General features: G+C 66.8%; 1 protein-coding gene and 1 long non-coding RNA gene across 2 annotated transcripts; one reads left to right on the top strand and one right to left on the bottom strand.

Annotated features, from left to right (window-relative positions):
• Positions 1 to 1,690: 1,690 nt before the first annotated feature.
• LOC120384992 (anoctamin-7-like) lies at positions 1,691 to 11,267 on the bottom strand. Its single transcript, XM_039504086.1, has 7 exons — positions 11,168 to 11,267; positions 6,441 to 6,577; positions 5,958 to 6,015; positions 5,234 to 5,340; positions 4,325 to 4,566; positions 1,975 to 2,073; positions 1,691 to 1,818 (listed from the first exon to the last, which is right to left on the bottom strand). The coding sequence occupies exons 1-7, from the start codon at positions 11,174 to 11,176 to the stop codon at positions 1,691 to 1,693; spliced, it is 780 nt and encodes a 259-aa protein (XP_039360020.1). The 5' UTR covers positions 11,177 to 11,267.
• Positions 2,114 to 3,018, top strand: LOC120385029. Its single transcript, XR_005589224.1, has 2 exons — positions 2,114 to 2,153; positions 2,663 to 3,018. It is a non-coding gene; the product is annotated as an uncharacterized LOC120385029 (long non-coding RNA).
• Positions 11,268 to 11,641: the final 374 nt, after the last annotated feature.

The raw sequence follows: 11,641 nt of genomic DNA, 5'->3' as shown, positions 1-11,641 counted from the left end.
GCCCAGCCCGGGGCACCCCAGCTCTGCCAGCGCCTCAACCCCGACCCGCCCCCCCCACCTACCCCAGCCCTGCGCTCCCCACCCAGCTCTGCCAGCGCCTCAACCCCGACCCGCAGCCCCACCTACCCCAGCCCTGGGCTCCCACCCAGCTCTGCCAGCGCCCCTCAACCCCGACCCGCAGCCCCCTCCTACCCCAGCCCTGGGCTCCCACCCAGCTCTGCCAGCGCCCTCAACCCCGACCCGCAGCCCTCCTACCCCAGCCCTGGGCTCCCACCCAGCTCTGCCAGCGCCTCAACCCCGACCCGCAGCCCTCCTACCCCAGCCCTGGGCTCCCACCCAGCTCTGCCAGCTCCTCAACCCCGACCCGCAGCCCCCTTCTAGCCCAGCCCTGGCTCCCACCCAGCTCTGCCAGCGCCTCAACCCCGACCCGCAGCCCCTCCTACCCCAGCCCTGGGCTCCCACCCAGCTCTGCCAGCTCCTCAACCCCGACCCGCAGCCCCCTCCTACCCCAGCCCTGGGCTCCCACCCAGCTCTGACAGCTCCTCAACCCCGACCCCTCCCACCCCAGCCCTGGGCTCCCCACCCAGCTCTGCCAGCGCCTCAACCCCGACCCGCAGCCCCCTCCTACCCCAGCCCTGGGCTCCCACCCAGCTCTGACAGCGCTCCACCCGCAGCCCCTGCTAGCTCAGCCCCGCCCCAGCTCTGCTAGGCCCCGTGTGCAGGAAGTAGTGGGGACTGGCCCCGCCTCCGCCTGCAGGTGACTGTCGGTCTGGGAGGTTCCCTGGCCACCCCAGCCCTGACGCCTCTGTGCCGACCGCAGGCCCAGCCCAACCCGACTGGAACAGCTCCGCCGAGGTCCTGAGGAGACTCTGCACCCCAACGCCCTGCACCAGCACGCCCCAACAAGCCCGCGGACTATTACACCTGCGCCTTCCGCAGGTCCAAGCTGGACAAGTGAGTCTCGGGACTCCTCAGTTAGGTCCATCTGGGGGCCAGGAGGCCAGAGCTGCATTGGGAGACCAGAGCCCCATCTGGGCTCCTCCAGTCTCCCAGCCAGCTCCAAACTGAAACTCCTCCAGCCTCTCACTCAGCCTCCCCGGCTCCTCCCAGCCTTTGTGTCCTTTGTCCAGTTTCCGGGCAGAGGTGTCACCTGGCCGACCTCCAGCCCCTTCCTGGGGTCTCATGTTCCGTGCTCAGGTGTCCTCCTCAAGGCAAGTCTCCCATCCCCAATGCAGCCAGTCCCAGCACAACTCCCTGCAGCCTTCCCAGGCCAGCACTCCCCACTCAGCATTCACAGAGCACAGCCAGAACATCCCCACTTCGTCACAGCTCCTCCTTGCCTCCCTTCCCTGGCCCGACTGGCTGTTTGATTATCCCCAGGTTCCTGGGCAGCGACTCCCGACTCCTACTTCAGCAACACGCAGAGACATCGCATCGTGAGTAGGGTGGAGGAGCATGGGGACCTCAGGGCCTGCCCCACTCCCAGCCCTGCTCTGCCCAGGTCCGTAATTAACCCCGCTGCCCTAGAGGCAGCTCCACGGGCCCATCACATGGTGGGCAGCCAGATCGAAATCCCTGGCTCTCTAATGGGCTGATTTAACCCCACCCAGACCCAACCCTGCCCCCAGCTCTGTGTAGAAACCCCAACCCAGAATCATCCCCTTCATGGCTTCGGGCCCAGCTCTGTGCTTCAGCCTCCGCAGGCCCCACCGCTGGTGGGAAACACTAGAACCCGTGACGTGTGTTTGAATCCAATCTCAGGCTCCAGGGCACGGCTGATTGCCTGGGAAGGGTCAGGAAGGCTCCTCTGCCCTGCACCTAGCATGAGCCAAGGGGAATGTGGGGCATCAGAGCCGTGGGCAGCTCCTGCCCTGGGGCTGGGCCAGAAAGGTCTATGGAAGGCTCCCATTAGCATCCCAAGGCTCTGGTGCAAGGTCCAGGTGTGTGAGCTCCACAGGGCTGCCCAGCCGGGACTTGCTGGGTTCCTGCCCGTGAGCCCTGGCGAGGGTGGACTTTGCTGACGGCGCCGCGCTCCTCGGGTCGGCAGGTCTATGAGATCCTGGCTCGCACCATCTACGGGCGGCGCGTGCCGAGATCGGGATCAACCGGCTGCTGAACGAGCGGGTGTACGGCGCTGCCTTCCGCTGCACGAGGTAGGGGCTGCCGGTGGGCTGCTGTCCCTCCGGAGCTGGGATGGGGGCCTGGGAGAGAGACGTCCTTCCGAGCTGGGATGGGGTGGGACAGACGCCCTCCGAGCTGGGATGGGGTGGGGCTGAGCCTGAGAGACGCCTTCTGGAGCTGGGATGGGGGCCTGGGAGAGAGACGTCCTCTGGAGCTGGGATGGGTGGGGACAGACGTCCTCCGGAGCTGGGATGGGGGCCTGGGAGAGACGTCCTTCTGGAGCTGGGATGGGGGCCTGGGAGAGAGATGTCCCTCCGGAGCTGGGATGGGGCGGACAGACGTCCTCCGGAGCTGGGATGGGGGGGGGGGCAGCTGCTGGCTCTGCAGGTCCTGGTTGGTCACTGCGCATTCAGCCGGCACTAGGCGGGGTCCCGGCAGCCGTTGGCAGCGCTCTGCTCCTGGGCACTGGACCCTGCCCCATCCGCAGTCGCGCCCTGGCTGTGCAGGTGGCTCTGCTCTCCTCTCTGTTGCCTTGACCCAGGGCCCCTTCGAGACGCCTGAGTCTGAGGTCCCCGCTGAAGCCCTGAACCCTCGCCAAGTCCTCTACCGCTTCTGGGCCCAGTGGGGCTGCTGGTACCGGTGCGTGTCGGGGATCCTTCCCTCTCCTCCCTGAGGCCAGAGGGGGGCTGTGGCTGGATACACACCTCCCCCTGCAGGGAACGAGGCCGCCTGCCCCAAAGCACAGACACAGACCAGAGGAGTTTAAGGAGACTCTCTCTTCAGGTCTCCAGCCACTAACTGGTGCCAGTCCTGGACATGTGAGCAGAGCCGAGTGCAGCGATGCACCGACTCCCCCCAGCGATGGCACTGGGTTGGCAGGTGGCACCATTCATGGCACCTGAACCTGTATTCCCCTCAATAGCCCACCAAGGGCCCCCACCCTTCTCCTCCTCAGCTGTCCCCTCTCTTGGGTGGAAACCCGCGTCTCTCTCCCTGCTGCCCGGGCTATTTCCAGGCTGTGCAGCCCCCTGCTTACACTGTGCCATTGCCCAGAAAAGCAGGCTGGTGGGTGGCCAGCGTTGGCACTTTGCTTTCTCTCCAGAGGCTGCAAACGGTGCCTTGCCGGCAGTTATACGGCGCCACCCCGCTCTCCCTCAGCTAATCACCACATATCAAAGCCCCTCCATGAGTCTCCCTCATTTCTACAGACAGCTGTGACCCGGGGCTTTGCTAGGCCTGGGAGCGGAGAGTGATGGGAGCTGCTGGAGTAGCCTATAGCACCCCCACCCTATAGCGCCCCGCCCTTCGAGAAGGCAGCACCCAGGCCGCACACTAGTAACGGCGCTGGCGGCAGCCTGCACCTGTGTCTGAGGGCTGGATGTCGGGGGCAGGAGGGGGCAGGGTAGGATGGGAGGGGTCCTCCTCACACACCCCCCCTCCTGCGCTCCCAACCCCAGCCCCACCGACTCACGCGGGCGTGTTGGTTCCCAGGGCAACCAGGCCTGCGAGGACGACCACGGTGCCCACGGCCGCAGCAGGAGCAGCCAGGCCGTAGAAGCCTGCAGAGGACGGGCACGTGAGACCAGCCCCGGAGGAGGGCGACACCAGGCAGGGGAGACCCTCCCTCCCCTCCATCAAGGGTGGGGCACCAAGACTCCTGAGTTTCACCCCAGGGCTGATGCCCTGTGTGGCTTGGGGAAAGTCCTCCCGTCCGTGCCTCAGTTTCCTCAGCTGTAAAATGTGGACACGATCCCGCCCCACCTGGCAGGCTGGGGCAGGACTAAGGCACTTGCAGACTCTGCATGGCACCTCGCTCACCCTCTTCCACCCCACGCCCGCCCACGCCCCTGTGAAGCAGGGGCACGGGCACCAGCCACATGGCACTGCTGGCACTTCGGCAGCACCAAGGAAAGAACCAGGAGACCTGCCCACGGTCCTGCCCCGGCCCTTTCTGTACCAGTCAGGGTGCCGGAATCTGCCTCTGCCGGCCGGACACCGAGAGCCCTGGGCAGCGCCACCGGGCAGCACAGGCTGGGTGAGCCTGGCTGGGGCAGAGAGAAGCCCTGGGGCTCTGTGTGTCCAGCAGGCTCCAGGAACAATCCCCGTGATCCCATCCCAGCCCCAACCTGGCCCTGGGATGCTGCAGGAGGCGCTGGGGGCAGGGGGGCAGAGGCGGACAGAGGGGAGGAGGAGGTGGGCTCACCCAGCCAGGCGAAGTAGATGGCAATCTTCTCCCCGAAGTACTGGCGGATGTGATCCAGCGGCTGGTACCGGTACCAGCAGCCCCACTGGGCCCAGAAGCGGTAGAGGACTTGGCGAGGGTTCAGGGCTTCAGCGGGGACCTCAGACTCAGGCGTCTCGAAGGGGCCCTGGGTCAAGGCAACAGAGAGGGAGACGGGTCGGCCACCTGCACAGCCAGGGGCGACTGCGGATGGGGCAGGGTCTCTGCAGTGCCCAGGGAGCAGAGCTGCTAACGGCTGCCCGGGACCCCCGCCTAGTGCCGGCTGAATGGCCGCAGTGACCAACCAGGACCTGCAGAGCCAGCAGCTGCCCCCCGGTCCCCACATCCCAGCTCCGGAGGGACGTTTGTGTCCCCGCCCCATCCCAGCTCCGGGAGGACATCTCTCCCAGGCCCCCATCCCAGCTCCAGAAGGACGTCTCTCCCAGGCCCCCATCCCAGCTCCGGGAGGGACGTGTCCCCACCCCATCCCAGCCCCAGGCCCCATCCCAGCTCCGAGGGACGTCTGTCCCCGCCCCATCCCAGCCCGGAGGGACGTCTCTCTCCCAGGCCCCCATCCCAGCTCCAGAAGGACGTCTTCTCTCCCAGGCCCCCATCCCAGCTCCGAGGGACGTCTGTCCGCCCCATCCCAGCTCCGGAGGGACGTCTCTCCCAGGCCCCCATCCCAGCTCCAGAAGGACGTCTCTCCCAGGCCCCATCCCAGCTCCGGAGGGACGTCTGTCCCCGCCCCATCCCAGCCCGGGGACGCCTCTCCCCAGGCCCCCATCCCAGCTCCAGAGGGACGTCTTTCCCACCCCATCCCAGCTCCGAAGGACGTCTCTCCCAGGCCCCATCCCAGCTCCGAGGGACAGCAGCCCACCCGGCAGCCCCTACTCGTGCAGCGGGAAGGCAGCGCCGCACACCCGCTGCTCAGCAGCCGGTTGATCCCGATCTCGGCACGCTCGCTTCCCGTAGATGGTGCGAGCCAGGATCTCATAGACCTGCCGACCCGAGGAGCGCGGCGCCGTCAGCAAAGTCCACTCGCCAGGGCTCACGCGAGCAGGAACCCAGCAAGTCCCGGCTGGGCGCAGCCCTGTGGAGCTCACACACCTGGACCTTGCACCAGAGCCTTGGGATGCTAATGGGAGCCTTCCCATAGACCTTTCTGGCCCAGCCCCCAGGGCAGGAGCTGCCCACGGCTCTGATGCCGCCTCAGTCCCCTTGGCTCATGCTAGGTGCAGGGCAGAGGGAGCCTTCCTGACCCTTCCCCAGGCAATCAGCCGTGCCCTGGAGCCTGAGATTGGATTCAAACACACGTCACTGGTTCTAGTGTTTCCCACCAGCTGTGGGGCCTGCAGAGGCTGAAGCACAGAGCTGGGCCCAAGCCATGAAGGGGATGATTCTGGGTTGGGGTTTCTACACAGAGCTGGGGCAGGGTTGGGTCTGGGTGGGGGTTAAATCAGCCCATTAGAGAGCCAGGGATTTCGATCTGGCTGCCCACCATGTGATGGGCCCGTGGAGCTGCCTCTAGGCAACGGGGTTAATTACGGACCTGGGCAGAGCAGGGCTGGGAGTGGGCAGGCCCCTGAGGTCCCCACGCTCCCCCCACCCTACTCACGATGCGATGTCTCTGCGTGTTGCTGAAGTAGGAGTCCCGGGAGTCGCTGCCCAGGAACCTGGGGGGGATAATCAAACAGCCAGTCGGGCCAGGGGAAGGGAGGCAAGGAGGGAGCTGTGACGAAGTGGGGATGTTCTGGCTGTGCTCTGTGAATGCTGAGTGGGGAGTGCTGGCCTGGGAAGGCTGCAGGGGAGTTGTGCTGGGACTGGCTGCATTGGGGATGGGAGACTTGCCTTGAGGGAGGACACCTGAGCACGGAACATGAGACCCCAGGAAGGGGGCTGGAGGTCGGCCAGGTGACACCTCTGCCCGGAAACTGGACAAAGGACACAAAGGCTGGGGGAGGAGCCGGGGGGAGGCTGAGTGAGAGGCTGGAGGGAGTTTCAGTTTGGAGCTGGCTGGGAGACTGGAGGGGAGCCCAGATGGGGCTCTGGCCTCCCTGGCCCCCCAGATGGACCTAACTGAGGGAGTCCCGAGACTCACTTGTCCAGCTTGGACCTGCGGAAGGCGCAGGTGTAATAGTCCGTGGGCTTGTTGGGGACGTGCTGGTGCAGGGCGTTGGGGATGCAGAGTCTCCTCAGGACCTCGGCGGAGCTGTTCCAGTCCGGGTTGGGCTGGGCCTGCGGTCGGCACAGACAGCGTCAGGGCTGGGGGTGGCCAGGGGAACCTCCCAGACCGACAGTCACCTGCAGGCGGAGACGGGGCCAGTCCCCACCACTTCCTGCACACGGGGGCCTAGCAGAGCTGGGGGCGGGGCTGAGCTAGCAGGGGCTGGTCGGAGCGCTGTCAGAGCTGGGTGGGAGCCCAGGCTGGGGTAGGAGGCTGCGGGTCGGGGCACTGGATGAGCTGGGTGGGGAGCCAAGGGCTGGGCTAGCAGGGGGCTGCGGGTCGGGGTTGAGGGGCGCTGGCAGAGCTGGGTGGGAGCCCAGGCTGGGGTAGGAGGCTGCGGTCGGGCTGAGGGGAGCTGGCAGAGCTGGGGAGCCCAGGGCTGGGGTAGGGGGCTGCGGGTCGGGTTGAGGGGCGCTGGCAGAGCTGGGTGGGGAGCCCAGGCTGGGGTAGGAGGGGCTGCGGTCGGGTTGAGGGGCGCTGGCAGAGCTGGGTGGGAGCCCAGGGCTGGGGTAGGAGGGGGCTGCGGGTCGGGGTTGAGGGGCTGGCAGAGCTGGGTGGGAGCCCAGGCTGGGGTAGGAGGGCTGCGGGTCGGGGAGCTGAGGCTGGAGGGGCTGGCAGAGCTGGGTGGAGCCCAGGGCTGGGGTAGGAGGGGCTGGTCGGGGTTGAGGGGCGCTGGCAGAGCTGGGTGGGGAGCCCAGGCTGGGGTAGGAGGGGCTGCGGTCGGGTTGAGGGGCGCTGGCAGAGCTGGGTGGGGAGCCCAGGGCTGGGTCAGGGCTGAGGGGAGCTGGCAGAGCTGGGTGGGGAGCCCAGGGCTGGGGTAGGAGGGGCTGCGGGTCGGTTGAGGGGCGCTGGCAGAGCTGGGTGGGGAGCCCAGGGCTGGGGTAGGGGGCTGCGGTCGGGGTTGAGGGGCTGGCAGAGCTGGGTGGGGAGCCCAGGCTGGGGTAGGGGCTGCGGGTCGGTTGAGGGGCGCTGGCAGAGCTGGGGAGCCCAGGCTGGGCTAGCAGGGGCTGCGGGTCGGGCGCTGGCAGAGCTGGGTGGGAGCCCAGGGCTGGGGTAGGAGGGGCTGCGGGTCGGTTGAGGGGCGCTGGCAGAGCTGGGTGGGAGCCCAGGGCTGGGGTAGGAGGGGCTGGGTCGGCTGAGGCGCTGGCAGAGCTGGGTGGGAGCCAGGCTGGGGTAAGGGGGCTGCGGTCGGGGTTGAGGGGCACTGGCAGAGCTGGGTGGGGAGCCCAGGCTGGGGTAGGGGGCTGCGGGTCGGGGGTGAGGGGCGCTGGCAGAGCTGGGTGGGGAGCCCAGGCTGGGGTAGGTGGGGCTGCGGGTCGGGGTTGAGGGGCGCTGGCAGAGCTGGGTGGGGAGCCCAGGGCTGGGCTAGCAGGGGCTGCGGGTCGCTGAGGGAGCTGGCAGAGCTGGGTGGGAGCCCAGGCTGGGCCAGCAGGAGGCTGCGGGTCGGGGTTGAGGGGAGCTGGCAGAGCTGGGGAGCCCAGGCTGGGGTAGGAGGGGTGCGGTCGGGGTTGAGGGGAGCTGGCAGAGCTGGGTGGGGAGCCCAGGGCTGGGGTAGGAGGGGCTGCGGTCGGGGTTGAGGGGCGCTGGCAGAGCTGGGTGGGGAGCCCAGGCTGGGGTAGGAGGGGGCTGCGGTCGGGGTTGAGGGGCGCTGGCAGAGCTGGGTGGGGAGCCCAGGCTGGGCTAGCAGGGGTTGCGGGTCGGGGTTGAGGGGAGCTGGCAGAGCTGGGTGGGGAGCCCAGGCTGGGGTAGGAGGGGCTGCGGGTCGGTTGAGGGGCGCTGGCAGAGCTGGGTGGGGAGCCCAGGGCTGGGGTAGGAGGGGCTGCGGGTCGGGGCACTGGCAGAGCTGGGTGGGAGCCCAGGCTGGGGTAGGAGGGGGCTGCGGGTCGGGGTTGAGGGGCGCTGTCAGAGCTGGGTGGGGAGCCCAGGGCTGGGCTAGCAGGGGGCTGCGGGTCGGGGCACTGGCAGAGCGGGGGGGGGAGCCCAGGCCTGGGGGAGGAGGGGCTGCGGTCGGGGTTGAGGGGCGCTGGCAGAGCTGGGGGGGGAGCCCAGGGCGGGGCTAGCAGCGGGCGGCGGGTCGGGGTTGAGGGGCGCTGGCAGAGCTGGGTGGGGAGCCCAGGGCTGGGGTAGGAGGGGCTGCGGGTCGGGGTTGAGGGGCGCTGGCAGAGCTGGGGAGCCCAGGGCTGGGCTAGCAGGGGCTGCGGGTCGGGGCGCTGGCAGAGCTGGGTGGGGAGCCCAGGCTGGGCTAGCAGGGGGCTGCGGGTCGGGGTTGAGGGGAGCTGGCAGAGATGCGGGGGGGAGCCCAGGACTGGGCTCGCAGAGGGCAATGGGGGGGCGGGTGGGAGAGCCGCCCCCCCCCCGGGTGCACTGACCTGCAGGGGCGCTCGCAGGCACAGCTCCTCGGCGTAGAACACCAGCACGCCCCACGGGCGCCAGCTTCAGGTAGTGGATGGTTTTCCGCTCGCTCAGCATCTCCTCCTGCGGGAAGCAGGAGGGGCTGAACACGGAGCCCCCAGGGGGGCAGAGCTGCCATGTGCCTGCGTCCAGGGGCTCCAGGCCAGGGTCTGTAGGGCAGGGATGGGACACACGGCCCTGGGGTCAGGCAGGGGACAGCCGCTTCTCTCCGACTGCTGCATCCTGGGGCCAGCAAGGCCTCGAGAGTCTCCCAATGCACCGTCACCCCAATCAGCCACAGCCAGGCCTGGCTGGAGCCGGGAGGATGTGGTGGGGGCCAGGGCCTTGGGAAGGGGGGACATGGCCAGGGCTTGGGAGGGGGATGCAGCAGGGGCCTGGACCCAGTGGGAGAGGGATGGGGTGGGGCTGGGGCTCGGAGGGGGTGACGCTGGGGGGATCAGGCCTGGAGAGGGGAGGGCCATGGCGGGGTGTGACGTTACTGATATGATCTGGGACCATATAGAACATGGTTGCAACCAAGGTCCTGTAGTGGCACCAAATCTTATGTAAAGGATCATATAAGGTGTCTAAGACCAGGCTATGGGTGGCTGGTTATGATTATGGTGTCTGGGTGCATGTGTCATTTTGTAGTTGAAGTTATGAGTATTGGCTCTGTACTGTCTGTATTTCAAATTTGTGCTGTGTTTCTGGTGGTGTTAGCCCTGCCTAGCCTGCTTGAGGGCCCATTAAGGACCATCAGCTACACAACTGACCCATGGAGAGGAGGCAGACACGCCTTGTGACTCAGCAAAGTGCAGGACTTGCCCAGGTGACTCCAGACTCCATTTTGCTGTAAAGCCTCTAAAAGGCTGATGCCTCATCTCCATCTGGTCTTCAATCCTGCTTCTTACCTCTGGAGGGACTTTGCTACAAACTGAAGCTCTGCACAGGACTGATGGCCCATCCCAGCGGGGGATGTTCCAGAGACTTGATTTAAACCTGCAGTTTATTCCATCACTGCTACAAGCCTGAACCAAGAACTTTGCCATCACTGTATGTGATTGATTCCATGTAACCAGTTCTAGCTCTCAGCTCTACCTTGTTCCCTTTATGAATAAACCCTTAGATTTTAGATTCTAAAGGATTGGCAACAGCGTGATTTGTGGGTAAGATCTGATGTGTATATTGACCTGGGTCTGGGGCTTGGTCCTTTGGGATCGAGGGAACCATTTTCTTTTATTGGGGTGTTGGTTTTCATAACCATTCATCCCCAGGACGAGTGCACTGGTGGTGATACTGGGAGACTGGAGTGTCTAAGGAAATTCCTTGTGTGACTTGTGGTTAGCCAGTGGGTGAGACCGAAGTCCTCTCTGTCTGGCTGGTTTGGTTTGCCTTAGAGGTGGAAACCCCCAGCCATGGGCTGTGACTGCCCTGTTTGAGCAATTGGTCCTGAATTGGCACTCGCAGTTGGGTCCCGCCAGAACCGCATCGTCACAGGGGGCCTGGGGCCTGGGGGTGGAGGGACATGGCAGGGACCTTGGGTTGCCAGGCGAAACGCCCCGTCACAAAGGGACCCTGGTGACTCCGGTCGGCGGCACAACCGCCCGGGGCTAAGGCAGGCTCCTGCCTGCCCAGAATTCACACGGCCCCAGGTCCCTGCAGCTCCTAGGCACATGGGCGGCCAGGGAGGCTCCATGCGCTGCCCCTGACCCTAATGCCGGCTCTGCAGCTCCCATTGGCTGGGAACCACGATGAACCCCGCAGCCCCCTCTTGCACCCAAACTCCCTCCCACAGCCCTCACCTCTACCCCCTGCCCCAGCCCAGAGCCCCCTCCTGCACCCCAAACTCCTCATCCCCAGACCCACCCCAGAGCCTGCATCTCAACCCCCTGCACCCTAATCCCCAGCCCAGTTAAAGTGAATGAGGTGGGAGAGAGCAAGCGATGGAGGGGGATGAAGTGAGTAGGGCGGGGCCTCGGTGAAGGGGCGGGGCTTGGGTGGGGCCTCGGAGGAGGGGCGGGGATGCTGGGTTTTGTGTGATTAGAAAGTTGGCAACCCGACGCGGCAGGGACCTCGGGGGTGGGGGAGGGACATGGAAGGGACCTGGGGCGGGGAGGGACACAGCAGGGGCCCGGGGCCCAGGAGGGATGCGGCCGGGACCGGAGGAGGGAGGCACATACCGGGCCCACGGTATAAGTCTCTCCTCTCACCTTCTCCATCAGCAGCCCGGCATTTCTCAGGTTGTTGAGGAACTTCCTCCTCCAGTGCTCGTGGTGCCCGCGTGGCCGGTCGCCTCTGGCCTCGTGAGCCGCCAGCTTCCCCTCCTCTTCTTCGGGGCCGCACCTTCTCCTCCCACACCAGCACGAAGTCTGCGGGGCGAAGGGGAGGGGCTGCGGTCCGGCCTTGCAGCGGGCCAGGGGCTGGGAGCCCCGCAGGGCCGGGAGCAGCAGCGAAACTCACCGTGATCATAAAACACCCAGACCACGCACAGGATGGGCGCGGGCGGGAGACAGCAGCCCTAGGGCCCTAGAGTGGGGCCACACTGCCACCACCGCCCCTGCTGGAGGGAACATCAGCCCCACTCTGGCACATGCAGCCCACCAGCTGGGGCGCTCACCGCTAGCCTCAGCGGAGATTCCCGGCACTGCAGCGGGCGTGGCCTCGGGCTCTGCAGCGGGACGCCC

This window comes from Mauremys reevesii, linkage group 17 (genome assembly GCF_016161935.1).
Source record: "Mauremys reevesii isolate NIE-2019 linkage group 17, ASM1616193v1, whole genome shotgun sequence".
NCBI classification, from domain to species: domain Eukaryota; kingdom Metazoa; phylum Chordata; order Testudines; family Geoemydidae; genus Mauremys; species Mauremys reevesii.
Note: the sequence above shows the minus strand (reverse complement) of the source record. Positions and strands in the feature narration are given on the sequence as shown.

Bases quoted from the DNA above. Each gene is read 5' to 3' on its own strand.
- LOC120384992 (XM_039504086.1), bottom strand. The intron at 5,341-5,957 runs GTGAGTAGGGTG...TCGGGTCGGCAG, and splicing joins ACACGCAGAGACATCGCATC to GTCTATGAGATCCTGGCTCG. The intron at 1,819-1,974 runs GTCCCGGCTGGG...GGCTCATGCTAG, and splicing joins CACGGGCAGGAACCCAGCAA to GTGCAGGGCAGAGGAGCCTT.